This window comes from Oryzias latipes, chromosome 22 (genome assembly GCF_053564925.1).
Source record: "Oryzias latipes strain Hd-rR chromosome 22, Olatipes_Hd-rR_3.1".
Lineage (NCBI taxonomy): Eukaryota > Metazoa > Chordata > Actinopteri > Beloniformes > Adrianichthyidae > Oryzias > Oryzias latipes.
The window spans coordinates 29802948-29830670 of NC_136258.1; the positions used below are offsets into that span (position 1 = coordinate 29802948).

Below are 27723 nucleotides of genomic sequence, written 5' to 3' on the forward strand. Positions count from 1 at the left end.
CTTCTTTATACAAATTATATATATATATATATTTATCAATGTTCCCCTGGCACATTTTGTTATCTGTGTGTTTTAAAGTTGATACATGTTTGTATTATGATTCTGTATGTCTTGAATAAAGAAGCCTGAATGTGTCACAGATCCGTTTAGTTTGCTTTGTTCTTCCCAGCTGATCCACAGAGAAAAATGTTGGATGTTTTTCTATTGACCAACTTTTTGTTTCTGTTTGTGGTGATGTCATCTTTTTCAAACAGGAGCTTTTTCGTCTGCTCCTGATTCAAAACGATCCGAATCAAGTTTAAGTTTCAAATTTACGGATGTTAGGTTCAATGAAGCTGGGAAAACCGAATTCTTTCTTCTGCTGAAACCCTCTTATGTTTCCGTCCGGCAGACGTTTGGACGGTTCATACAGGGCTTTATTTTGGACTCAAACCGTCTCCACACAGTTCTGCTCAGGTTCTGGAATCAGGAACCCTGTCGGGACACTGGATCCTCCTCCTGACTGGTTCTGTAGATCCAGAACTGTTGGGTCATTGGTGGAGGCTGTTTTTTCCTGGTACTTCCTGTTTGGGTGTTTGGCATTTTTGATCCACTTCATTTAAAGCAAATCAAACACTGGTGTAGAACTTGTGTTTTATTGAAGTTTCACATTTACATTCTTCTCCATTCTGAGCAGCAAAGCCTTAAATGTACAAAAAACAAAGAGACTTTGTCTAATCAAACTTTGAAAACCCGCCAGCGACAACCATTCGTGGTTTTAGATCAACCTTGAAGATATCAGTTGTAAATAATTAGACTCACTAACCCGTTAATCTATACATCAAGTCGGTGTTTGAAAGTTACATTCAGGTTCAGTGTCCGGACACTCTGAGGCCATCATCAGGTTAAAAGCCCGTTAGAACATTCAATCCAGAGGTTCCAGCTGTTCCTCCTAAACCTTCTAGATCGATGAACGGTGGAGGATCTGGAGGAGGTCATGAACCCAAAGAAGGCCCAAAGTGTACGCCACACCCATCTGAACGTCAGGCACTGAAAGCGGGAGTCTTCTTCAGAGCTAGCGGCCCGTGGGGGGGCCGGGTCACTGGTGGAACCTCCTACTGGAGTCTTTAGCGTGGTCCAGCAGGAGCTGGCACGGCGTGAACTGGTTCCCGTAGACGGCCTCGTACTGCCTCATCTTCTGCACCAGCTTGTCTGCCCCGAAGCTGTCCACGAAGCGGAAAGGACCTGGCGGAACACAGAGCAGCCATGATCCGAGGTCTGCAGAACCCGACCCGGTGCTTCTGGGTCACAAAGTTCAGCTTTTAATCCCAACCATCTAATCTCGTTCTAACGAAGAAGCTTCAATCATTTCCATGATCTGCATCTGTTCCTGACTGTTACCGTCTCACATGTCGTCGCCATGATTAGAGCATCTCCACGTTCTTTCATCAACACTAAATCCCACAATTCCTTGTGTTTTTGCATTAATTATCTTCCTGTTCTGTGCTCTGCGGGGAAACGACACGTTTCCGGTGACGTTTTTCAGCTGGAAACAGCAGCGGCTCCAAAGAGGAGGAGCTCAGATCTGAAACTACTGCAAGACTGTTTAATGCCCGTAAAAAATACATGAAATGTTCTGGTTTTTCCCCCAAAAAGGCCTAAATTCTCCTGAAAGCTTTTTATCGACGTCGTATCCAGCAGGAACACTGGATGAGACGTTTATGGAGGTTTTTCTCCTCCAGAGCAGCTTCCCTCTGTGACTGTAACACCGACGGCGTCGCCAGGCGTGTGACGACCTGATCTTCTTGAAAACTCCTTCACCAGCTGACAGACTAACCTCCATGGCAGGGGGGGAACCCCAGGCCGAACACGGCCCCGATGTCTCCCTCCAGAGGGCTGTTCAGGACGCCTTCCTGCAGACACAAGACCGCCTCGTTGACGAAGCGGGAAACCAGCCTGTGCTGCACGTCAGAGTCAGAAGACCTGCGGACGCGGGAAAAGAAACATGCAGCCGTCAGCAGGATGCAGATTCATCAGATCAGATCACATGTTGTTCCTTCTGGCATTCTGACTGCACATCTGATCCAGGACCTCAAACAGGAAGGGAGGCGGAGACTATGAAATAACTGGTCCCTTTCTGTCACCAATCAGCTGGCAGAGACAGCCTGAAGAACCAGTCAGACTTCAGGACCAGAGCATCTCTGTGTGTAAAGATGTTCTGAGGGAGGACAAAGTCTTTTTGGGGGGGTCCGGGTGTCTGAATGTGGGGCGGCGAACTCACACGTCGGGTTTCGGGGTCATCCTGAACCTCTCCAGGATTTCTCCAATATCCGGGTTGACTTCTTTCACTTTGGTTCCGGGCTGGTAGATGTAGCAGCCTTTTCCTGACTTACGACCTGCAGAGAAATGAAACCCCCCCCTCAGTGACCGTGCTGCGGCCGCTTTAGAGACCCCCCCACGGGACTCCTGCTACCTTTGAATCCCATGTCGACCATGGTTTTCAAAACCTCCACGTTTCCGCCCCCAAAGCGGGAACCAAAGGCTTTCCCCAGGTCCTCGGCCACGTGGGCCGCCACGTCGATGCCGACCTCATCGGCCAGCGTGGCGGCCCCCACGGGGAACCCGAAGCTCGTGGTCAGTGCGTCCAGTTTCTTAGGGTCGACCCCTTCCTGAAAGAACCAGAGGGTTGCATTATGATTGATGCATCCCTGGAAAAAAAAAGGTCAAGAAACGCCTTTGGAAGCGTTTCCAACAGCTGTTGATCATCTTTATGAGCGCAGACCTACAGAAGAGCTGGAGATCTTTTTACACAAAACAAAATCAGCGACTTAATTCAGAAGAAAAGCTCAGTGCAGCAAATATTCCTACTCTGCAGGTTTTTGCAGTTAAAGTATTAATAAATGACGGTAAATTTTCTGATTAACTCTTTATATGCTGGTATGACTACTTAGATCAGTTTCAGGCTGTTACAAACTGTAACATCACAGGAAACCAATAGTGAAGCAGATTTAATGTCCAAGCACTGAGCCGCTGCCGCCCCACATTAAATTTGCGCCCTGGGCAATTGCCCGTATTACCTGTGCCTAAAACCGCTACTAGTGCGCGCCCCCCCTGGCATGGCCCCACTATTTGAGAAGCACTGGCTTAGGGAATGATTTGATCTCCTCATGTCATTGAGACGGTTTGTGGGTGGTTTTATTTTGAAAGGGTCCCAGCTTGATGTTTCCTGCTATTTCCTTGGGACCAAGACCTTCGCGTTAAACTTTGAAAGTCCAAACATTTAGAGTTGGAACTAGTGTGGCGGCCCCGGGCGCGCTGACCTGCAGCACCCGCACCGCTTCAGCCAACATGGGGGCCAAACACCTGGTGGTGTAGAATCCGGGTCCGTCCTGCAGGAATTCAGAAAAACAGTAACGGTGAGAACTGCTGCCTGGAGCGTCTGACGCTGCTGGTTGTGGTGCGACAGGCTCACCCCGACCACGATGATGACCTTTCCCTGCTTGAGGCCCACCGCCACGGCGGAGGCGGTGGTGTCCTTGGACGTCTTCTCCGTGGTGATGATCTCCAGCAGCTGCATCTTGTCCACTGGGGAGAAGTAGTGCATTCCCACCACCTAGGACGCAGAGGACAGCGTCAGCGCGGTCCTTCACGGACGCCGGATTCAGTCCCCGCCCCTCTACCTTGTCTGGCCTCTTGCTGGCAGCTGCGATTTCCTTGATGGGGAGGGCGGACGTGTTGCTGGCAAAAATGCAATGAGGGGGGACCACCTGCGGAGAAGCGACTGTTAGGAACGGTCCTGAACCGACGGCCCCGGACCCCCGCAGAGTCACTTACAGCCTCCACTTCCTTCAGGACGGCGTGCTTGATGCTGATGTCCTCAAAGACGGCCTCGATGACCATGTCGGCCTTTTCAAAGCCCCTGTAGTCCAGCGTCCCCGTCAGGTTGGACAGCGTGGCGTCCCTCTCAAACGATGTGATGCTCCTCTTCTTGGTCTTGTCGTTGAGCCTTGTTGCAAATGAGAGTCAGTGGAAGGTTTGTTGAAGTTCCAGTCTGCAGGTTCCGGATCCACTCACCCTTTGTAGACCTGCTGCTCCCCTCTGGCCAGTCCAGCCTGGGTGGTGTCTTTGAGGATGGTGTGCACGCCTTTGTCCACCGTCACCTGAGCGATACCTGCTCCCATCAGACCGGCGCCCAGGATGGCCAGCGTCCTGAAGCACAGCTTTAATCAGGATCAAACCCTCGGGAGGTCGACCGCCAACCAACACTTACTTCACTTCTCTCTCAGGGGTCCCAAAGCGATTCTTCTTGCACGCCACTTGTCCGTGGTACAGACCGATGAGCGCCGCAGACTCGGAGGTTCTGGCTAACTGACCGAAATTCTGAAAAATGACCAGAGGAATTTATGGCTTTGGTGCTTCAACCAAACTGCTGATGAAGGCGCACGAACCGTACCTGAGACTCAGCCAGGTATCCGGCCACTGGCCCTTGTTCCACTCCCACCTTCACACACTGAGACCCAACAGAGGCTAGCGTTAGCATTCAACCGTTCTGACCACAGCTGCAGCACGCGTTAGCTTCATGTATGGAGGATGTTTTGGCTAATTCTATTCCTTTTTTACATTTTCTTTAAATTTTCCTCATTGACAGAATCATTCAAGGGTCGCTGGCGTCCGTCTTTATTCTGGTTCCACTCACTTCAATGATCTTCAGCGGTGCCGGATACAGCCCCTTGCTCTGCTTCATCACTTTGCTCTGGACCGTTTTGTAAATCTGGTTCCTCACAAACTCAAAACTCATCACATAGTCCTGGATTTCTGTGAAGACAAGCAGGTTTGAATCCCACGGACACAGAAGAAAAGCCTGAAGGGAGTCCGACCCACAGAACTCGCTCAGACCCAGAGAACCGGCTCAGACCCATAGAACTCACTCTGCATCATGCTCTTCTCTTTGTGGAGAGCGATCTTCTTGTTAACGATCCCTTTGGCACATTCCACAGCCACTTCCTCCAAGTATTCTATGGTTCTTTCTTCTGGACTCTTCAATCCAGGTCCTGTTTGTGACCATTAAAACATGAAAAGTCCCCAAACATCCCATAATATTCGCGAGCGGGTCACTGGAAGCTGTTTCTTCTTACCCAGGGGGTCTATGAGCTGGTGGACCAGCCCCATCTTCTTGGCTTTGTCCGCTCTGATGTTTCTTCCCGTCAGCATCATGTCAAAGGCGTTAGGAAGACCCACCTGCACCAAAGACAGACGTGTTCAGGGACGAAGGAGGCCAGAGAAAAACAGATCCATCAAGAACTTGGAATGCATTTGATGCACGGATGGATTCCATTACGGCCTTCTGACTAAAGAACACCTTAATCTCAGATTAAAAGGCAGATTTAGACCTTTCTGCAGCCTTAAACAGGAGGGCAGAGATGCTGGATTGGGGAGTGAAGCTGATGTTTCTGCATGTCATTAAGCAAACAGGTCACCTGATGTGAGCACCCACCATCTTGGGGAGTCTCTGCGTGCCTCCGGCTCCAGGTAAGAGGCCCAGCATGACTTCAGGAGTACCCAGAACTGTCTTCTTGCTTTTGGTTGCGATTCTGTACTGACAGGCGATGGCAAACTAAAAACAACAACAAACAAACAGTGACAACGAGGCCGAGTTCACCTCCGACAGGACAACAGGAAGCACTCACCTCCAAGCCTCCTCCTAAACACGAGCCGTTGATGGCAGCAACCACAGGTTTGGGAGATTTTTCAATCTTCTCGAACATCTTCTGGCCTTCCTGAGACAGTCTGCTGACCTCCTCTGCGCTCTTACAGCTCTGGATCATGCTGAAACGCACAACGTTTCCCAGACTCGTCACCGGATCCACACCCAAACAAAGCGTGGTTACTCAGGAAAGCTGCTAAAGCGCCTGCAGGCCGACACCAAACAAAAGCTTCGGCTGCAGGGACTCTTACTTAATATCGGCCCCAGCGATGAAACATCCAGGCTTGGAGGAGATCAGAACGGCACTTTTGACGGCGTCGTTGGCCCACACTTCCTCCATGACTTCCGTCAGGTCCTTTTGCATTTGCGTCGACAGCGTGTTGACCTGAAGACGCGCCGCAGCTAAAGTCACGCCATCGGAGTCAAACCAGCCGAGTTTGAGTTCTCACCTTTGAGTTTGGATCGTTGATTCGGACCACGGCCACGTCATCCTTGATCTCATAGTTCACGTGGGTCCGAGCTGCGAAGAGAGCAGACGGGGAAAAGGTCAAACGCCGAAGAACGACGGGACCTGAAGGCAGCAGGAGGGGAGTTACCTAGCATGGCAGGAGCCAGGGAGAATGAGCGATAGATGCTGCCTGAAAGAGAAAACACAGTGACAGTGGTTAGTAGACTACAGCTGCAGCTCTTTTCCCTTATTTAGGCTGTTTTAGCTCTGGAGCGGTCCTGTGGATAATCATGCTCGGTTTGCTTCCAGCAGAAAACCGGAGTGGCCCAAAACGCCTGGGAGAACCGTGCAGTTCCACAAACTGCTCATCTGGGGGCGCTACTTTCCCACGACCTGACCAAAAGCAGGAAAAGAAAAGCGAACCAGAACAGAAACCCCACTCTCTACAACAGAACCTGAGTTCAGGTGAGCTATCAAACCAGAACAACCCTTAAAAGAAACCGGGTCTGGATCAGACCAGAACCAGACCTGCCACAGAGAATCTGAGTCCTTCCTATGAAATGCTCCCAAAAAAAACAGTCTGTCTCGAAAACACACCTGTGGTACTCTAACAACATGTTCGGTTTCACTGAGGTGTCCTCGTGTGACAGCCGTGACCTCTCGCGCGCATGCGCTGAGCACTCTCCTCGACAATGACCCTTCACCTACATTCCCCCCTACAGACACAATGGCGATGAATGACCCTCACTTTCAGACATTTGCCTAAACACGCGCCAGATCAGAACGGATCTGTTAAACCCGCAGCCAGAACCGTAAATGGACCGGCTCGCTCAGGCGGTTCTGAATCCTAGCCACGGATCACCATTGATTCCGTAGCAGGAAGCTAATTAGCACAACTTGGAGGTTTGCGCTGCGGCTTCACGGACCAAACAAACCGGAATCTGTTTACGTTCGGAGGGAAATCCACGAACTAGTGTTTTACGACACGTTTTCTTTGAACGACACCAACACGTTTGCTTAACAGCACCGCGCTCACTTCTGCGAAGCTACAAGCTAGTTGTCTCTGTGGGAACAGAAGCTAAAGCAGACCTCGTTATCTATTACCAAGTAAAACTCCCGCCTGCTCCTCGCCGCCGTTCAAACTCCGCAAAGGTTTGTTCTACCTGAAATAAGAGCATATCTCCTCGCTGACAGCTTGGAGAGAACACCAAGGGCTCGGACACCAGCCATGTTGGGAGCGGAGGTCAGTGTGGAGCAGAAGACTACAAACTCAGTCACTTCCGGAAATGGATTTCTCCTGCTAGGATTTCATTGGTCGCTACTGGAGAATGCGGGCTTGTTATTGGCTACTTCTGAAGACCCCGTTTTTGATTGGAAGTTGTGGGTCAACACATTCCTTGACACTGAATGTCGTTTTTACAGAATAAACGTAATACTTTTCTTGAAGTTCTATACATTTTTTCACCCCCACAACTTTTTCAAATATTTAATTAGATTTTTTGATTTTAAATGGTTTATTTAAAGCAATCAAAGCAAGAATAATGCACAAAACAACACAATCTGCAGTCATACATTCATACAAAGACGTATCAAACTTAGGATAATTAGACACTAAATCAAATTATCTAAAATATGTGCAGATTATTTTCATTAGAAAAATCCTAAAATTAAAAATAACACTATATCAGAAAATATGATCTGTTATTGTCTACATTTAAACTGTTTGACAATATAGCAGTAAAATCCATGCAGTGATTTACTATTCTACACATTTCCTTTCATTCTTTGGTCACACATGAAACTTTCCTCCACCTTTCCAACCTTTCCACAGTATCATCTGCAAACATGATGGTCCACATAGATTCCTGTCTAACCTCATCCGTCAGTCTGTCCATCACAGTGGAAACAAGAAGGAGCTCCAAGCTGACCTTTGATGCAGCCCCATCTCTGTCACCCCTACAGAACATCTCACCACTGTCTTCCAGCCCTCATCCGTGGCCTGAAGATCTCCATCGTTCTTCTGTGTCACTCCAGACGTCCTCATCCAAACCACAGCTCCTCTCTGGATCCCGTCATAGACTTCCTCTAAATCTACAAAGACACAAATCTGCTTCTTCTGACCTTCTATTTTCTTCTCCAGAAACCTCCTCACATTTCTAAATTTAGCAGGAATCCGTTATAAGTAAAAAAAAAAACAACAACAAAAAAAACAGTTTCCACTTGACATTAAAATAAACCCGACTGGGAACATGCATTCAGTACATGGAAGCTACCAAAGGGGGCAGTCTGCATCCATTTAGACAGATCTTTCATTCAAAGTCGTCCAATTTGACATTCATGTTATGACACTAAAGTTTAATTGTCTTATGTTGACATTAACGGCTCTTTTTGTTTAAATGTTTGAATAACTGGTTCATTTGTGGAAACTGTTGATAAGAACATGAGGCAGAAACAAACTTGTGGCTGGAACAGAAAACCCATTTTGGCAGAGCTGTATTCTCACCTTTGCAGCATATGTTGTCAATAAATAAAATGTATGGGAAAAAAAACACTAGCTTTCACAAATGTTCTGACGAGCAGTTTTCTCTTATAATAGAACGGGGCCTGATCACTGCTGCTCGGTTCATCAGTATTGTAAAACAACTTACAGGCATTTTTATCTAGATTTAAATCTACCGTTGATTGTGTGTGTGTGTGTGGGGGGGGGGGGTAAAATACTTTATGTTTGGCTTATCTTATTTTTTTTAACATAGCAGATAAAAACACATCAACATTTTAATAAGAAAATTATTATTTTAGCGTTTTAGAAATAAAAATATCAGAAAAAAAGAACCGACGAGGCGCATTTGAACGCAGCACAAAGAAGGCGGCACCATTGGTTGCCACCATGCGAAGAACCAATCAGAGGTCAGAGTTGAACATCGCAACACCAATCAGCGGCGAGGGCCGGTCTGACCGCGGAGGTAGTGGTCTGGCTGTTCGCTGGAAGGGCTTCAGGGACATCCTCCAGCCCGTTCCGCCGCCGAACTCGCCGCCGGACGGGCCGGCCTTCATGGACGTTCCCTTCGTTTTCATCCCGCGCGGAAAAACCCTGCGAACCTCCGAGGAAGCGAATCCCCCTTGAGCGACACGTAACCGCGATGCCATCCCCGATGGAGGGGTCCTCTGAAGAAGGGGGTGACCTGTTCACCGTCAAGCACGAGCTGAGGAACGGTAGGTCGGCGGTCCGACGGCGGAACTCGGTGCTGAAGAAGCTCCGGTCCTCTTTAGCCGTTTAGCGAGGAGCTGGGCGGAGTCAGCTGTGTGGTCGGTAACGGCGCCAACATGGACGTTTCCTGAAAAAAACGCGCCGATATTTCGGTTATTTTTAATTCTTACTGCCTGCGCTCCTGCAGAATAATCCCGGTCTCTTGGAACAACAATTTAGCTGCTTCCGGGATGTTCCCGGTAATCACATTAGCGTGACCCGCTGCTGTTTGACAGAAACACCGAAGGAAACCGAACCACCAGCCGAACTTGGTTCTGGTCCACAGAATCAGTTCGAGCCTGACTGGGTTTTGTTGTTGTTTGTTAGCATTGCTAGTTAGCGTTAGCATGTGTGTGAATGGATGAGGTTCTGCTGAAAACGGTTCCACGTTCTCTGGATCTGAGTGCGGTGCAGGACTGCATCCACACGGACGTGACCCCCCTCCTCTGATCAGACCAACCCTGCGGGTCTGCAGGGGGGTCAGCAGGCTGACCTGCATGCAGAGCAGTCAGACCTGCAGGCTCCATCTCACCTGGGAGGCTCTGACTGCAGGTGAGACCTGGAGGCCTCCACGCTCTCGTGCTCTGAAACGGTTTCCGCTCCAATTGCATCACACCTCGAGCTTTTTGCTTGTAAGAGGAAAAAAAGTCCAGCAACTGATGCAATCAGCTGCATTAATGGCACGCTGTCGTGCTCGCTCAGCTGTGTCTGCAGAAACCACAGAGAGAGGAAGGTTTCTCTGCTCGCTGCATTTTCCTGCAGGATCCTCCTGCATGTTTGCACTCAGTTGAACAGAGACGTTGTCATCAAAGTTCCACTCAGAACGTTCCCAGTGGCCTTTTCATGACGACAATGACGTTTGAGCCAAAATCAACAGACCTGTGTCGTTTTCTAGGACATAGTGTCTGCAGAGCAGCAGGAGTTCATCAGAAATTCACCTCAGAGTTCTGTTGATGAGGAGTAAGTCTGCCCCTAATTCCTGTCATCCATCTATTTACACGGTCTCCCTGTAGCTTACAGCCCCTCACACCCCCTTCCGAACGTTAGCGGTGCAACAAAAACAGCAGCAACATCAGATCCGTCCATCCGTCCGGTTCTGATCCAGATTCCAGCTCAGACCAGGAAAACAAAGACGTTCATGGATCTGCAGGTGGATGATCAGAAAGGGGCGGGGCTGGGAGACAGTGGCCCCGCCCACTTTAGCGCCTTTCCAGCTCCTGATTCAAAACAATTGAACAAAGAAATCTGCAGAAAAGCAATTTTGACCTTAATTTTCTTTATCCACGTAATCATAAAAATGCTGCAAAAACATGTTGAAAACACCAGAACACCTTTTTTATCAGACTAGGTTTTCACGGACCGTCAGTAATTCTGCTCTTGAACTCTGACCTGCCGTTCCCCGATGTCGCCTCATCCCCGGTTTGGTTGTGGTTCCGCCGTGGCCCCGGTTTGAGAGCCGAGCTGAAGAACAGAGACGTTCAGAAGGTTTTACAGGCTGGTTCTGTAAATGAAGCCAAAGCGGCTGCATGGTCCGACCTGCCGGGTCTGAGGACCCAAAGAGGATCTGACAGGCGTTTGGGGGCCACAGCTCGGCTCCAGATGACTGACGGTGAAGCATCGTGTTTTTTTTTCACATGTTCTTGTGTCTTTGAAAGTTTTTTAAATGTATCAAAAAAGAAAAGACGCAAAATCTGATTTCTAAGATCTTAAGGAAGCAGTGCAGACCCCCCCCCCCCCATCACAGCACAAACAAACATCAGGTTTGCTGTTTGTCTTGACTTTTTTCCATACCTGATGCCTTCAGGGTCCTGACTGTGGCAGGGACAAAGCAGAACTGCACCTCAGAGGTGTTTAAACACGCATGCATTAATTATCTTTAACATCACCTGCTTATTCTGATGCACAATTTTATGCAGAATTCACTTTAAAGAAGATTTTACAGACTTGTACGATTCCTCGCTAACGTTCGTTTATTCATCCGCCACGACCCTGAACGCATCACCACACCTGGAACACAGCGAGCTGTCAGTTTACCTGTTCGTTTGCATACCTGTAAATCGTGGCAGCTGCAGGTGTCCCGCCGCCTGCCGCTGGGGTGCACGGGCTGCACCCAGCGCTCCAGCTGCAAAGAAAACACCTGACAGGAAGAGGAGGAGCTTAAGGCGGCTGTTCCGGAACAAACGTCAATGAACGAGGTCCAGATGCAGCAAACAGGGCCTTTAGAACAAATAACCAGCAAAGCAGTGAGGAGTCTGACTGTCAGTGAATGCACCATCAACCCCGTGTCTGATCAGGCTCCTCCTCCGTCTCTGCAGCAAACCTGACGGGTCACGTGGAGCGGGTCGGCATGGAGAACTTTGAGCTGCTGAAGGTCCTGGGTACCGGAGGTGAGTGTGGCTCTGCTGGCTGCAGCGATGAGAGCGCGGAGGCCCCTGAGGGCCCGTCCCTGCAGGATGCTTCACATTCCTTGCATTTGTGGTTGCTTGAGCACAAACGCACCCCTCCGCCCTCCCCCAGCGTACGGGAAAGTGTTCCTGGTCAGGAAGGTGAGCGGCCACGACGCCGGGAAGCTGTACGCCATGAAGGTGCTGAAGAAGGCCACCATCGTGCAGAAGGCCAAGACGGCCGAACACACGCGCACGGAGCGCCAAGTGCTGGAGCACATTCGCCAGTCCCCCTTCCTCGTGACCCTCCACTACGCCTTCCAGACCGACACCAAGCTGCACCTCATCCTGGGTCAGAGGCTTCAACATAAAAGTTTGGTTCCTCCTGGAAAAGGCTGCTTTTGGTCCGACATGCACTCTGGGCTCCGTTTCAGATTACGTGAACGGCGGGGAGCTCTTCACTCACCTGGTGCAGAGGGTTCGCTTCAAGGAGCAGGAGGTGGCGCTCTACAGCGGGGAGATCGTCTTGGCCCTGGAGCATCTCCACGCGGTGAGGCCCTCTCCCCCCCCCCCGGGGTGCGGTGCCGGGGTGCTGTGCGTCTAACCTGCAGTTCTGCTGCTGCAGCTCGGGATCGTCTACCGGGACCTAAAGCTGGAGAACGTCCTCCTGGACTCCAACGGCCACATCGTTCTCACCGACTTCGGCCTCAGCAAAGAGTTTGATCAGGTACCGACATTCTGAGGAACGTCTTTGTCCTCCAGAAGACGTCCGTCTGAAAGGCGTGTAAGCCCCGCCCACTGCAGGGCACGCCACGTGCACTAAGCATAGAAAGAGAACTTCAAATAAACGGCAGGAATGGTTGGGGAAAATCATCTTCAACAGCAGCTTGGGAATGTTTTCATTTATATTTGTGGCTCATCATTAAGGAGTAGCTCTTTGGCTTACAGACAACATTTCCCAGCATGCACTTGCGCCCTCTGCACCATCAGGAGCATCACTGCCGAATTCCTGAATCTTTTACATTCTGTATGTCATGTTTATACATTTCTGTGTTCATATTAATCCCAGTCTCTGCTGGAGAAATAATTTATGCAAATTAAACTTTATTTAGATCCAACAGAGTTTGAATCTATTGGAAAGAAAATAAAGTTAAGGAAGAAAATCAGAAGACAATCTCCCTGATGGAGTTTTGTGAGCAGACAGGATTTTCTGTAAAGTTCAGTGCAGCCGGATCACATCCATCAGAACCAGAACTTGTCTCAATGATACATGTTTGGAACAGGAGGCAGGTTATGGTGACGGAACCGGCAGCTTTCACTGCCGCTGAGCAGCTGGGTGTTCGGAAACGTCTGGGTTTCTGCAGAGGCTGTTGAGAACCCTTCCTGTAGAACCGGAACGGTTCTGCTGGATGGATTTGAGAAGCGTCGGTTCTTCAGATCTGGCGGGTTCTTCTGCAGGCCGAGCGGGCGTTCTCCGTCTGTGGAACCATCGAGTACATGGCTCCGGAAATCGTTGAAGGAGGAAAGTCTGGACACGACATGGTGAGCCGCCCGTTTGCCGCCCCTAAAGAGGTGGAACCTTCAGTCTGTAAGGAGGAGGCCTTCTTGCCCCCCCAGGCGGTGGACTGGTGGAGCCTCGGCGTGTTGATGTACGAGCTTCTGACGGGCGGGTCGCCCTACACCGTGGACGGGGGCGAGAACTCTCATTCGGACATCGCCAGGTAGGCGGTTCCTCCGGACTGGGGGGTTTGCTGAGCGGGTCTGCAGCTGTGTGTGTGTGTGTCTGCTACCTTCAGGAGGATCCTAAAGAAGGACCCCCCCTTCCCCAAAGACATGGATCCTTCCGCCAAAGACTTGATCCAGCGCCTCCTCACCAAAGACCCGACGAAGAGGCTGGGTTCCGGTCCCGACGGGGCGGAAAACGTGAAGAAGCATCCCTTCTATCAGGTGAGTCAGACAGAACCTTCTAGAACGGGTTCCCGAGGAGCATCCGGAGAAACGGGCGTGTTCTGGAAACCTCCAGAACATCAGCTGGGAGGACCTGGCGGCGAAGAAGGTCCCGGCCCCGTTCAAGCCCGTCATCCGGGACGAGCTGGACGTCAGCAACTTCGCGGAGGAGTTCACGGAGATGGACCCCACCTACTCCCCCGCGGCGCTGCCCCAGAACTGCGACCGCATCTTTCAGGTGGGTGGAGGGGCGTCCGCGGGGAACCACGGCAGATCGCTGGTTTGATGCGAGATGTTGACACGGATCAAAAGCGGTTCTGCGCGTTTCCCGCCCTTTGTCTGCGACCGTATTTGACCCACTTGAGCGCGTGGAGTGACGGCGTGAAAGGCCTCTGGAGGCTGCTGTAAGTCAACATGAGTCTGTCTGCGTGCCGCCGCTTTCACATCCACCAAAGGCGCCTTTATGGGGGTAATTGCCGCCATGTGCGGCTCTCATTGAACTAACAGATGTGAATGACTATTTTTGATGTAGCTGGAACCACAATAAGGCCCGCCGCTCGGCGCCAGCTGATGGCTGTCTGATGTATCGCATGAAATTTGGGTCTGATTGCCTTCTGGATCCTTGAGCGGTGCAGATCAATAGATCCATTAACGGCCTTCTCTGGCGGAATAAAAGGTGACACTTGGAGAGCTTCTCCTCGTCTGTCGGTGACGCCTCGAGTCTTTGATTGCCAACTTCATCTTGGCTTTTTTCCCCTCTCAGCTGCCATTCACGCCGTCTGAAATCTTCTGGTCTTTATAATTTGCAACCCCAGCAATCTGTGAGCAAACGACAGCAATCCCAGTTTAAGGCGCCCCCGCCCCCCGCGGTGCCGCACAAAACAAAATTAAAATTGCATTAAGAGCGCCAAGACGCCATTTGACAGCAGAGCAATCAAATATTCAAGCCGGCAATTTGGGGCATCTTCCTCATTCATCTCCATCCTTCCGTCCATCCTCTGCCGCCACCGCCGCCACGTGCCACGCAGCTGTGTGTGAGCGCCCAGGAAGGGGGGGGCGGGGTGCCGGCTCCGGGCGTCCCACAGCTGGAATTAAGTGGGGGGGGTCGTGGTGACAGAGGAACAATGAGAACAGCTGGACAGATGCTGCTCCTATGATGTCAGGGTGAATTTCTATAAAATAGAAATAGAAATGTTTCAAATCCTTTAGTTTCTTTTCTCTATTTTCATTTCAGCACAGCTCTACTTTATTATTACATTTCATCTGATTGAGTTTTTCCAAACATTAAAAAATAATTATTGCATTAAAAAAATGACAAAACAGATCAAAACGTTTCAGAAATCAGTTAATACAGTAACTAAGTTAGAAAGAAGAAATAATAAAGTGTTGCCATCTTCTTTCACACACACATGCACACACACATGCACGCACACGCATGCATGCAAACATGCACGCACATGCATGCACACACACACACACACATGCAGACACACACGCACGCACACATGCACACACACATGCATGCACACACACATGCACACACACACACACACATGTACACAGACATGCATGCACACACACATGCATACACAAACGCGCGCACACACACATGCGCACACACACATGCACACACACACATGCAGACACACACGCACACACACATGCATGCACACACACACATGCACGCACACATGCACACACACATGCATGCACACACACATGCACACACACACAGACACACATGCACGCACACATGCACACACACACACACATGTACACAGACATGCACACACATGCATGCACACATGCATGCACACATGAACACGTGCACACGGGCATACACATGCAAACACACACACACACACGTGCACACACATGCACACGTAAACATATGCAAACATGGCTGCCTGGAGCGCGGAGCGGGTCTCCCTTGGGGGGTCCTGGCTCGTACCTGGGGTTGGGGCGGGGGGATGCCCGGAACTCCTGGGTGGTGGTGGGGTGCTCGTCTGGGGCTGTGGGCGTCCGTCTCCGGTGGGGCCCTGCGTTGGGTTCTCCCGGCGCGGCGGGGGGGCTGCTCTCCTGGTTGGGCTGGGGCGGCGCTCTCTCTCCCTCCGTGCTTCCCTGCTCTCTGGCTCTGGGGGCCTTGCGGCGGTCCTGCTGGCCCTGGCCTGGGTGGCGGGCTTGGTCGCCCGGGCGGCGGTTGTTCCCTGCCGGTTCCCGTGTGGCGTTGGGGGGATTCCGGCTGCCGCTGCTGCTGCGGTGGGGGTCTTGGGGTGGGGATGGCTGGGCACTCTCCCTCCTTCTTTCCACGTTCCACCATCCATTTTAGAAGAACATAAACACTCACCTGAGCACAGGTGTTAGCTCACCTTTGCACTTACAGTTTGCATGACTGAATGACTGAAATATTTCACACTAGTTGGTTTTAAGGCATAAGTATGCGTGTGAACACTATCTGTTTTGTATATATGTCGACAGGTGGACATTTTTTGCAGCTAGCAGGTGTGTTTATAACATTTGAGTGTGTGTGTGGACAGGCTCCGCCCTTATTGTACTACATTTGAACGTTACCATAATGATTAACAACCAGTAAACTTGTTGCTTTATGCTGCTTCATGGTCTTATCCCCCTTCCCCTCCTATTATCACCCCCTACCCCCCCTCTCTCTATCGTCCCTCTCTCTTCTTCCCCTCTTTCCTTTTCCGTCCGGTCCAACACCAAAGATTTTCAGACATGATTGAAATTAATAAAGTTTGGCCTCAATTACAAAAGGGGTTTATCCAGACATACCTTTGGTTTGTCTGAAGATTAATAACCCCTCTTGTTAAAGTAAAATCTGTCCAACACAAGAGGCCCTCAGCTCTCATCTGTCTGCCCAGCTGTTGGACAGGACAAGTTAAAAATAAAAAAAAAATAAAAAAAAAATAAAAAAAAAAAACATATGCACACACATACACACGTGCACACACACACGTCACAGATTAATTAAATGTATTTATCTTAATTTTTATACTTTTATATTTAATGTTTTTTTCTGTTTCATTTCCATAATTTTTTTCTTCTTAGAAATCTCTTTTATTCCGTTTATTTCTGCTGCGTCCTTTTTCTGTTTCGGTTCACTGATGGGTTTTTACGGTGAAAACCGCAGATTCTTTGGAAAAGATGGAAAAAAGATCAAAGATTTTTTTCCTTGTTATGCGTAGAAAAATATCTGCCAATAGATTTGTTTTATAAAGATTTCCTCAAACTAAATATGTTCTGCTATTTGAAGAAATGACCTATAAACATTCATATTCAGGTAATTTTCTCTGGTAATTAGAAATATTCTGTCTTAAAATAAGCTTGTATGTTCTAAAAAGTTTTCTATTTTTATGTCCATTTATGCAGGTTTCTCTTTAAATACATCCTATTAAATAAATCCAACTCTCCTTATTTCTAGAGCTTTATCCTCCTAAAGACTACAGTTACGTCTTTGAACAGAAATGTCTTCAAAATGCTTTTTTACTGTGAAACCTTTGTTCTGCTGTTACCAGTTTTTCTGTTTACTTTTCCGTTTTCTCTTAAAACCAAACTTCAGTTCAAATTTAAAGTAACAATATAATCTCCTTGGACCGGTCGGTCTGACTCCGGACCGGACCGGAGCGTGACCCAGATATTCAGGGTTTCTGCCTCCAAACGCGTCGTTACGTTTCTCCACAAAGTCAGAAACTCGTTTGGCTTCGTCTTCCTGCACAGGGTTACTCCTTCATGGCGCCGTCCATCCTCTTCAAGAGGAACGTGGTGATGGACGACCCCATCCAGCTGTGCGGGGGGGCGGACAGGCCCGGGTCGGCGGCGGTGGCGCGCAGTTCCATGATGAAGGTGAAGGCCCCCCCCCTCTCCTGAACCGTGCCGTTGGTCGGATCTCCGGCCGTTTTCCTTCATCCGTCTGTGGTCTGCGGCAGGACTCCCCTTTCTACCTGAACTACGACATGGACCTGAAGGACAGCGCTCTGGGGGAGGGAAGCTTCTCCATCTGCAGACGCTGCACCCACAAGAAGACCGGACAGAAGTACGCCGTCAAGATCGTCAGCAAGAGGTAGGGCTGAACGCTGACCCCCCGAATCAGACGCTCATGCAGGCGCTATAGAACAGAAATGCAGGTAACCTGCTGGATGTGGTTTTGCTGGAGTCCTTCATCCACTGGAGTCAGTCATGTGACCAATGAGTCAGTCATGTGACCAAAGTCCAGTTCCACGCCACCGGGAAGATGGGTTTAAATACCAGATAGTCACAGACACATGAAGACACGCCCCCTTTGTTGTAGCCACAGAAAAAGTCCAAACGAGCTAAAGCTGTCCTGGAAAAAATAAACTGCATCCACTGCCATGAAGGAAGAACAGCCTGCTGTCCTCCACACACTGAACGCTTCAGGCAGCACAGCAGGCGCAGTTATGAATTTCTCCAGCCAAAGGCCCCCCACCCCGTAAAGTCCTTTATGATGGACTTTACACGGCTGATGAGGCAAAGACCCTCAGAGAAAAACAGACTCAGATTCAAGCTTTTTCCTTCTGATGATGTAACCTCAAATTCATTTTCTAAACAAATGTTTTTGTTCATGAAGGAGCTCCGTCAAGATTTGATCCCAAACAACTAATTCAGGAAACCCGACTGTTTTCTTCCCATTAGTCGCTCAGCACCTCACCTGAGCTGAGTGGACATGTGGCCCCTCCCACTAACGGGAAGACACCTGCAGCAGAGACCAACTGGGGGGGGGGTAACTGAAATAAGTAACTTAGTGCAGGACCTTCAACCCAAAGTATGATGTAACTCAGCAAATGTAACTAGTTACCACCAACCTCTGACTAAGGGCTCCCAATGTAATCAGATTACTTTAACCCCCCAGCCTGCAGAGATACATCAGAGAAATGATTCTTCAGATTGGATAAAAAGAAGCAGCTGGAAGGTTCTGGCTGCAGCTCCTGAAGCCGGTTCTGGTTCTGTTCTCGTGGGTTCTGATCTGAAGCCGGTTCTGGTTCTGTTCTCCTGGGCTCTGATCTGAAGCCGGTTCTGGTTCTGTTCTCGTGGGTTCTGATCTGAAGCCGGTTCTGGTTCTGTTCTCCTGGGCTCTGATCTGAAGCCGGTTCTGGTTCTGTTCTCGTGGGTTCTGATCTGAAGCCGGTTCTGGTTCTGTTCTTCTGGGTTCTGATCTGAAGCCGGTTCTGGTTCTGTTCTCGTGGGCTCTGATCTGAAGCCGGTTCTGGTTCTGTTCTCGTGGGTTCTGATCTAAAGCCGGTTCTGGTTCTGTTCTCGTGGGCTCTGATCTGAAGCCGGTTCAGGTTCTGTTCTCGTGGGCTCTGATCTGAAGCCGGTTCTGGTTCTGTTCTCGTGGGCTCTGATCTGAAGCCGGTTCTGGTTCTGTTCTCGTGGGCTCTGATCTGAAGCCGGTTCTGGTTCTGTTCTGTGTTTCTGGATCAGGATGGAGGCTCAGACTCAGCGGGAAATCGCCGCTCTGAAGCTCTGTGACGGCCATCCCAACATCGTGAAGCTACACGAGATCTACCACGACCAGGTGAGCCGCCGGGGGGGTGGGGGTCTTAGGTCCTTTAAAACTGGGGTGGGGCAGATGGAAAGGGGAACCCCCCCCCAGCTGAAGCCCGGGCTGGCAGGAGCTGCTCATCAAACGGAGCTGCAGCGCCCCCCGCCCGATGGGGAGGGGCTGCTGCAGGTTGATTAGCGGGGGTCCTTCAGGCCACTTTAGTGCTGATGAGCTCCGTGGTTATTACTGCTCCTCGCCGGCGTGTGACCCAGATGAAAGCAGAGCTGCCTTTGTTCTTCAGATGCAGCACTAATGAGAAACGCTTTTCACTTCCCGCTTTATTGAGACGCTCTTACCCTTAAAGGGGCCGCCGCCGCCGCCGCCTGTCGTCAGCAGGTCAGGCGGCCGTTCGCCGTCCGAGCTCAGCTCAGGACGGAGGCCTGAAGAGCTTTTCTTGGTTTTGCTGCAGCTCCACACCTTCCTGGTCCTGGAGCTGCTGGGGGGCGGAGAGCTGCTGGAGCGCATCCGCAGGAAGCAGCACTTCAGCGAGACGGAGGCCAGCCGCATCATGCGCAGGCTGGTGTCTGCGGTCAGCCACATGCACGACGTGGGCGTGGTGCACCGGGACCTGAAGCCAGAGGTACGGCACGCCCCCACTCTTCTGAGCCCCTCGTGAGAACAGATCTGAACGCACGGGGCCGTTCTGTCCCTCAGACTGAAACGGGTCAGAGGGACCCGGTCAGCCTTGCTGCAGACTAGAGCTGGCTCTGAGGAGCTGTGATGGTGGTGAACAGAAGAAAACATGACTGCTGTCCGTGTCTCAAATTGCCTCGTAGAACCTGCTCTTCACAGATGAGAGTGAGAACTCGGGGATAAAAATCATAGACTTTGGCTTTGCTCGTCTCAAACCACCAGACCAGCAGCTGCTGAAGACGCCCTGCTTCACGCTGCAGTACGCCGCTCCCGAGATCCTCAAGTACGACGGCTACGACGAGTCCTGCGACCTGTGGAGTCTGGGGGTCATTCTGGTACGTCACCCATCCCGTCACATTACAGGTGGTCCTTAGAAAACATTCAAGGATAAAAATCTTTCAAGGAACGTGCAGCGAAGCGGCTCCTGCAGTGAGGTAACAAGAAAGCCTTTAATGTGGCCGGTTTATCTCCATAGCAACCGTTTCATGTTCTGTTCATCTGGGGCACAAACGGGTCGACTTCTTTTAGAAGAATCGGCAAAAGAACATTTTGGTAACGGAGGTTTTTTGTTGGCCACGCCCACTTTCCCAACACTGTTTCGTTTCACGTCTTCCACTTTCACGACGCTCTGCTGACGCCGTTCACAATCCACACACTTTAAATCCAACCAAGCTGAAGGAGGGAGGTGACAGATCGAAACCTCCAGGAGGATTTCCAGGGGCCAGCCTCTTCCTGAGGTCAAAGGTCGACTTCAGGTGGTGGCGTGTGTCCAAAATGTTTCTTTTTCCTTTGCTGTTGGAGAAAAAATTGCCAGATTTCACACCTTGCAACAAAATGGCCGTAGTTCCTGTGGCCATCCCATAATAACCTCATGAGTTCCTTTGGCTGTTCCCGACGCATGGGTTTAGTTTGGGGGGGTGTGATGGTAGTGGGCTTCAGGAAGGTTTGACGAAACGTCTGCTGACGTGTACGGCCGCCTGGCCAAGGTGAGAGCGTCCCGCTGGTTCTGTGGCCAAGGTGAGAGCGTCCCGCTGGTTCTGTGGCCAAGGTGAGAGCGTCCCGCTGGTTCTGTGGCCAAGGTGAGAGCGTCCCGCTGGTTCTGTGGCCAAGGTGAGAGCGTCCCGCTGGTTCTGTGGCCAAGGTGAGAGCGTCCCGCTGGTTCTGTGGCCAAGGTGAGAGCGTCCCGCTGGTTCTGTGGCCAAGGTGAGAGCGTCCCGCTGGTTCTGTGGCCAAGGTGAGAGCGTCCCGCTGGTTCTGTGGCCAAGGTGAGAGCGTCCCGCTGGTTCTGTGGCCAAGGTGAGAGCGTCCCGCTGGTTCTGTGGCCAAGGTGAGAGCGTCCCGCTGGTTCTGTGGCCAAGGTGAGAGCGTCCCGCTGGTTCTGTGGCCAAGGTGAGAGCGTCCCGCATGTTCTGTGGCCATGATGCCCCTCGTGCAGCGTGTGACAGAAGGAAGGTTGTCTGTCAGGAGCTCCTCAGAGTTGCTGATGCTGGTGCTGGTACCGGTGCCGGTGCTGACGTGTCCTCCTCCCCCACAGTACACCATGCTGTCCGGACAGGTGCCCTTCCAGTGTCAGGAGCCCACCCTGACCCACACCAGCGCCGAGGAGATCATGAAGAAGATCAAGCAGGGAGACTTTTCCTTTGAGGGGGAGGCGTGGAGGAACGTGTCCCAGCAGGCCAAAGACCTCATTCAAGGTGAGAACCTCCACTTTCCTTAGAACGGAGGCCTTTGTTCCCTCCAAGTTGGAGATGCTTTCCTCAAAGCATGACTCAGCACTTTGAGACTTTGGAGCAGAGGCGGGACGCCCCCCCCCCCTGATCTGCTCCACTTTCAGAGCGGAGCTCCTCAGGTTCTCTGATAGAAAACTCTCAGCCTCAGAGGATCACTATTCCAACGGTTCTGTTGGTTCTGCTGCTCACAGCCTGAAGGTTTAGCGGCTCATGGATGTAGAAGTGGGTCAGCTGTGCTGGTCGGGTTCAGGGGAACCAGAGGAGACGAGCTGCTTCCTTCATGAAGACAAATATGAACGTCAGTCTGCTGCAGAACCGACCCGGTTCTTCTTTCTCCAAGGAGAAAAACGTTCATCACTTCTGCACATAAACACAGAAGTGATGAACGTCTTTAAGAAGGTTCTGGTGGGAGGAGGATCCTGGGGGAGGAGCATCATGGGGGGGGGGGGGGGTCCTGGGGGGAGGGGGATCCTGGGGGAGGAGCATCCTGGTGGGAGGAGCATCCTGGTGGGAGGAAAGCAGAAAGTGCTGCCCCCTGCAGGCGTGTGGTCAGAAAGTGCTGCCCCCTGCAGGCGTGTGGTCAGAAAGTGCTGCCCCCTGCAGGCGTGTGGTCAGAAAGTGCTGCCCCCTGCAGGCGTGTGGTCGTACCTCGGCAGGAAGTGACGTTTCTCTGCTTCCTTTTCCTGGCAGAGCTGCTGACCGTGGATCCAAACAAGAGGATCAAGATGTGTGGTCTGCGCTACAACGCGTGGCTGCAGGACGACAGCCAGCTGTCCTCCAACCCGCTCATGACGCCGGACGTCCTGGCGTCCTCCACCGCCACCGTGCACACCTGCGTCAAAGCCACCTTCAACGTGAGGGCGGCAGATGACGACGGCCTCCGCTGTCCACGCGTCTGAGTAATCCAACCTCCTCTCTTTTGTCCCAAGGCGTTCAACAAGTGCAAGCGGGAAGGCTTCCGCCTCCAAACCGTGGACAAGGCGCCGCTCGCCAAGAGGAGGAAAATGAAGAAGACGAGCACGAGCACGGAGACGCGCAGCAGCTCCAGCGAGAGCACACACTCCTCCTCCTCCTCCTCCCAGTCTCAGGAGAAGACTTCTCCGGAAGACGCCCACCCTCACAGCACCCCGGTCAGCCCTCCCGTCACCCTGGTAACGGACTCCGAGGCCCCACCGGGACCCCCCGCCTTCCATTTCTCAGAGGGACAGTGAGGCAGAGCGGGGGGGATGCAGCGGAGCGGCCCGTCCTCCTCAGAAGTAGTTAAGCTTTCCTCTGACTCACAAGTGACCTGTTCAGGGGCGGAGCTTCCCTGTTCTTTGAGGAGAACCGGGCTGGCCTGCTGACCCGGGTCAGATGGACCCCAAGGTACCGTCATCTGCTCCCAAAGTCAAAGAAGGGAAGGTGTCAGATTTTTACAAGCATTTTCCAAACTGAACTTTACTTATAAACAGATTTATTGTTCATTTATTTCTGCTGGATGGAAGCGCCGAGTCCGATCAGAACCAGAACCGGCAGTCCCTGTTTTTCCTCTGGACTTATTCCAAACCCAAATGATGATTCATCTGTGAGATTTCACATGAAGATGGTCAGATTATCACAGGGGGGTGGGGGTGGGGCGGGTCCAGATCGACAGCAGAACCATCTGGACTGAAGTTGTTCTGTGAAGGTTGTTCTGCAGCGCTGCCCCCTGCTGGTGACCTCTGATGCGGCGGCGCTCAGATCTCAGTCCAGAGTCTGGACTTTGACCCACAGCAGAGGTTCTGACCGGGTTCAGTCTGAACATTTCATGGGCTCCACGCAGAACCAGACCCGTTTAAACAGAATCCCCAGAATTTAGCGACCTGCTGGTAGAGTGTCTGACCTGAAACTGTGCGGTGGGTTTGAATCCACTGTGGACTACCGCATGGGGGGGGGGGTGTTTCAGGATGAAACGGCTGCTGAGACTCTGCAGGCTACAGGCAGCCCCCCCCCCCCCATGTTGGTATCAAACCCGGTCCAGTCAACGTCTGTCATCCAGAGAAGCTCCGTCATGTTTGGGCGCCGGCGGAAAGGCGGCGTTTCTGCCACGTTTGCTCGTCCCGATCAAACTTCAGTCACCGCTGTACTTTGAGCAGAAACGGAGAAACAAAAAGCTCTTTTCTCCTCAGAGGAGCAGGAACGGCTGCTTCTGAAGACTACAAAGCCCTCGTCTTCCTCTGCTGGCGGCGGTTCCCCGCTGCCGCCTCATTAAGCCTCTTTCCTTTTGTTTGGGTGTATTAATAGCTCAAGTGGAGGAAGAGGAAGAGTGTCCTAAATTGAGCTCTCCTCTGGGAGCCAGCCTCCATTAGCTGCTGCGCTGCACTGAGAAGAAAGGAGCGGCTCCTCCGTCCCTGCAGGGCCCGGCTCAGCCCAGCGGCACCGGGACCCGCGTGAAGGAGGAGAAACGGAGGATGGTTCTGATTGGAGCTCCTGCGGCCTCCTTTTCTCCCCCTGAAACCTGTTTTAGGTCATCCGACTGGAAGCGGGTCAGAACCTTCAGAGACATGGAGCTGCAGCCCTGAGACACTTCAGGGTCCTGCTGACCCAGTAAATCCGGGTCTCAGTTTAGCTCAGATCTCCTGAATCAATGAAGCTCCTGTCCATGTTGGTGGTTCAGAAGGTCCGTTTGGTGCAAGACAACCCGACCGGGCTGAAGGCCGAATGGACGGTGGAGGATCATCCGTTTTCTGAGGGTTCCTTCCTCTGAAAGCTCCTCCTCTGCTCTCCAGGGGCGAAGCTTTTCTGAACAGACACATCTGTACAGTCTGGTTCTGGTTCTGGTCAGGATCGGATCTGCTGAGATGATCAGTAAGGACATTTCTGCAGCCAGAATTTGTCAAAGGAACGATTCCTCCTGCAGAGTCCGCCACTAGAGGGCAGTGTTTGACAAAGTATGGAAGAGGCCGTGAAATAAGAGTTTAACTGTAAAACTGTGAGTTCAGGAAAAATGGATTTAAGGAAAGAGAAGCTTCTGGAAAAAGCATATAAAAATGTTTAAAAGGGATTAACTGTGTTAGAAACAGTGTGAAATATTATAAAGTTTAAATGAAAATAAGTTGTTTTTGCTGAAGAGGAAACCTTTACGCTTTTCTCTCTTGTAAAGTAATTTATTTTTAATAAATTTATAATAATGATTGTTTTCTTTTATTTATGTATTTATATTTTTCCATTTTACGTTTTTTGTGCATTAAACTGTTGAGTTTGCAGGAATTTCCTCACTTTCTTCCCATCCGATTCTCTTTTTCTGCATCCTTTTCTTCAGCCGGTCGGGTTCTGCAGAAGCAGCCGGTTCGATTTCGCTGCAGAATATTAAAAAAAAGCAAAACAAAGCGCATTTCTCTGTGCGCTCTCTGCGGTTTCAGCCACTTGCAGACACAACAATACAGAAGATGCACTTACAGAGCACTTCCCTCAGGCTGATTCTGTGGGCAGCCGGCAGCACAAACTCATTATACTGCCTGCTCTCCAGGTTCATGATATCTCTTTTCTTTGAAATCTCTTTGCACTAATATGCAATCCATTACTAAACAATGTGTGCTGTTCTGTGGGCGAGTTTCAGATGGAGCTGGTCGCTAAAATCCAGCCCTGAGCTTCTTTGGATGAAAAGTCCGGCTAATACACGGAGAGAGACGCAAACGGAGAAGCCCATTCATCTATATGTTTGCATGTAAACAGCAGGCGGAGTGAATATACGTTCAACAGACGCTCTAAACTTTGAAAACAAAACACAAAGAGGATTTTCATTTCCTGAGTTTTAAACGCAGCTGGAAAAAAGAGCACACTTGTGCGTAAATGCAGACAAATCAATGCTTGATGGTATAGTTCAATAGGAATCGATAGCATTCAGAATAAAATGTTTAACTTCAGTTGAGCCTGAACCCAGAACCGTGTTTTCCTGCAGAGAGCTTGGGTCCTGAACGCCTCCTGCAGTCATTAAACAGGCACATGGTGCCTTCATGCTCATGCTCCACAGTCTGAAATCACCCCACCAGACTCAGGAGCAGCCCATTCACTGTAGCTGGAGCTACAGCAGCGTTTGTTAAGCGAGCGGCAATGTTAATCTGAGTTTCACCGATGCACTGAACTTTAGGATCCTGCATTCTAACTTTAGCTGTTGATCCATTTTCAAAGCGTTCCCAGTCTTTTCATGATGATGAAGCTGTTTTTAGCCAAAATCCTGTCGTTTTCTGGGAAATTACAAACAAATGAACGCAGCAGAGCAAAAAGCAGGTTACTGCCAGATATATAAATAACATATTAAAAAATACATCAGAAAAGTCTACAGAACATTTACCCCACAAATATCTTTATTTCCAAATTCTCTAATCTAGAAAATAATTGTAGTTTTTGTCATGATTTCCCTGAACCTGTTCTTCACCGTTTCTACTTTTGAAAAATCTCCTGTGAATTTTGGAAACAATTAGACGTTTGGAAACTTCAAATTTAACTGTAACATTATTATAAATGTCAATCAAATCCTCACATATTTCATTTCTGATGATAAAAAAGTAGAAAATAGTATTAATTTGTTACTTCTCCAATCTAAATATTACATACATAAGTGCAGTATAAAAAACACACAACTCCCAATGTTACTGCATTAAGACAGAGATGCAATAATTACATTAAAAAGATGAACACACCCAAAGCAACAATTTGTGCTTTTTTGTTTCATAATTAATCTCCTCAAAGAAAATTTGGTTTTGTTAATATATTTTTATATATTTTGTCTTGTGGCTGATGTGGCTTGATGTTGTGTTTTGTACTTTAATACTCTATTCAATAAAGCTGTGTGTGTGTGTGGGGGGGGGGGGGGGGGACAGGACATCAAAAATAAAAAAACAAACAAAAACAAGAAATTAAAAAGATAAAAAATGAACCCAACAGAGCAGCTTCTTCACCGTTTCATTGGCAGCAGTAACATTGAGTTGTTTATATTATATTTATATCTCATTTCAACATTTTCTTAGCATAAAGAAATCTCCAAAATTGTTATTGACTCACTTTAGATGACGTCTTTGCTGCTCCTTCTGAAGAAAACTGTGTTGTTTTCCTTTTCTGACTTCAGGTTTAAAAGCCTCTCCGTCTCCATGGAAACCTCTGCCACAGACGTTTCTCCACAAATTCCCGAGTTAAGACACAAAATGCTCCATTTAGAAAATGATGCTAAACAACATTAGAAAGAACTGCAATGGACTAGCTATCACTATTTCTACTATTCTTTAGCCGCCGCGTCACAGTCTCTGGGATCAGCAGCGCCCTCTGCCGCCAGGCGTACGAACTGCAGCACTCAGTATGTTTCTAATGCGCATTCTTAGCAAATAAAAAAGAGGAAATGAGTCACAAACTGACGCAAAATGTAATCAGGCAGATGAGAAATACGCAAATTAAGTAATAAAAAAAGCGTCTTATTTGACAATAGAAGACAGAAACAGTAAGGAGCATGTGTCAGCTGCAGTCAGTGTGTACGGTGCAGGTGAGGCATGGGCGGCTGGTGCCTCACCTGCAAAGTAATCATAGAATAGACATGACTAAAAATTAATGTTTTATTTTTATTTTTGAAGTGCATCTTCTGTATTTAAAGTATTTTGATTTTATTCGTTTCTTTAATTCCCAGACTGCAGATGGAAGACCCTCCATCCTTCTGAAGGTTCTGCTTTGATCTGTTTGGACAAAGAAAACGAGCGAACGTGAGGATTTCTCCCCAACAGACCCTGAAGCTCCTCCAGAACCTCAGAGTGTCTGGAAAAGCCCAACCTCCACGTCCAGCGCCATCAAGTCCGCTTTCAGACCTCCCAAAGAAACCACATGTTTACAACTGATTCAAAACTTTGAAGAAACTCGTTTGGTCTTTTTAAAAAAATAATAATAAAGTAAACATAGACAGCAAGGAAAAGGAAGTTGGTGTTTTCTGGAGAAAGTTCTGGTGGTTCTGAGGAGCAGATGGAGCGCTGGAGCTTCTGAATCCTTTAGAATCAGAATCTTCTCACCGGTCGGGTTTCCTCGCTGCATGGATGGTTCTGAAGCGTAACCTGACCTCTGGGAATACGCTTAC

At 49.8% G+C, this 27723-nt stretch overlaps 2 protein-coding genes across 8 annotated transcripts; one reads left to right on the plus strand and one right to left on the minus strand.

The window, feature by feature from the left end:
- Nucleotides 1-616: 616 nt before the first annotated feature.
- Nucleotides 617-26886, minus strand: hadhab (hydroxyacyl-CoA dehydrogenase trifunctional multienzyme complex subunit alpha b). 5 transcript variants are annotated; one of them, XM_078941249.1, is made up of 23 exons: nt 26673-26886; nt 24888-24967; nt 11429-11515; nt 10768-10839; nt 6280-6321; nt 6133-6203; nt 5935-6068; nt 5667-5805; nt 5474-5593; nt 5115-5217; nt 4908-5030; nt 4676-4794; nt 4433-4489; nt 4250-4359; nt 4054-4188; nt 3814-3985; nt 3660-3746; nt 3452-3592; nt 3300-3368; nt 2453-2648; nt 2261-2375; nt 1817-1962; nt 617-1224 (listed from the first exon to the last, which is right to left on the minus strand). In XM_078941249.1, the coding sequence occupies exons 2-23, from the start codon at nt 24916-24918 to the stop codon at nt 1079-1081; spliced, it is 2415 nt and encodes an 804-aa protein (XP_078797375.1). In that variant the 5' UTR covers nt 24919-24967; nt 26673-26886; the 3' UTR covers nt 617-1078. The 5 variants fall into 5 exon arrangements, with proteins under 5 accessions (XP_078797375.1, XP_078797376.1, XP_078797377.1 ...); XM_078941250.1 differs by lacking the exon at nt 11429-11515; XM_078941251.1 differs by lacking the exons at nt 24888-24967; nt 26673-26886 and adding an exon at nt 12229-12364.
- Nucleotides 9036-24878, plus strand: rps6ka5 (ribosomal protein S6 kinase, polypeptide 5). Of its 3 annotated transcripts, XM_011490028.4 has the most exons (17): nt 9036-9344; nt 11694-11765; nt 11896-12114; nt 12197-12312; nt 12388-12489; nt 13221-13304; nt 13380-13483; nt 13559-13709; nt 13786-13947; nt 17445-17570; nt 17654-17787; nt 19167-19260; nt 19697-19867; nt 20064-20255; nt 21455-21614; nt 22341-22504; nt 22580-24878. In XM_011490028.4, exons 1-17 carry the CDS (start codon nt 9272-9274, stop codon nt 22859-22861), a joined length of 2406 nt encoding a protein of 801 aa, XP_011488330.1. In that variant the 5' UTR covers nt 9036-9271; the 3' UTR covers nt 22862-24878. The 3 variants fall into 3 exon arrangements, with proteins under 3 accessions (XP_011488330.1, XP_078797380.1, XP_011488331.1); XM_078941254.1 differs by lacking the exons at nt 19697-19867; nt 20064-20255; XM_011490029.4 differs by lacking the exons at nt 19167-19260; nt 19697-19867; nt 20064-20255 and having other exon boundaries at nt 13559-13947.
- Nucleotides 26887-27723: the final 837 nt, after the last annotated feature.

Excerpts from the sequence above, each read along its gene's own strand:
- rps6ka5 (XM_011490028.4), top strand. The coding sequence starts at position 9,272 with ATGCCATCCCCGATGGAGGGGTCCTCTGAAGAAGGGGGTGACCTGTTC. Across the intron at positions 13,484-13,558 it reads TCTCATTCGGACATCGCCAG|GAGGATCCTAAAGAAGGACC; the intron begins GTAGGCGGTTCC and ends TGCTACCTTCAG. Across the intron at positions 17,788-19,166 it reads GTCAAGATCGTCAGCAAGAG|GATGGAGGCTCAGACTCAGC; the intron begins GTAGGGCTGAAC and ends TTTCTGGATCAG.
- hadhab (XM_078941249.1), bottom strand. The coding sequence starts at position 24,918 with ATGCAGAAAAAGAGAATCGGATGGGAAGAAA. Across the intron at positions 6,069-6,132 it reads TCAACGATCCAAACTCAAAG|GTCAACACGCTGTCGACGCA; the intron begins GTGAGAACTCAA and ends GCGCGTCTTCAG. Across the intron at positions 4,795-4,907 it reads AGAGAAGAGCATGATGCAGA|AAATCCAGGACTATGTGATG; the intron begins GTGAGTTCTATG and ends TTGTCTTCACAG.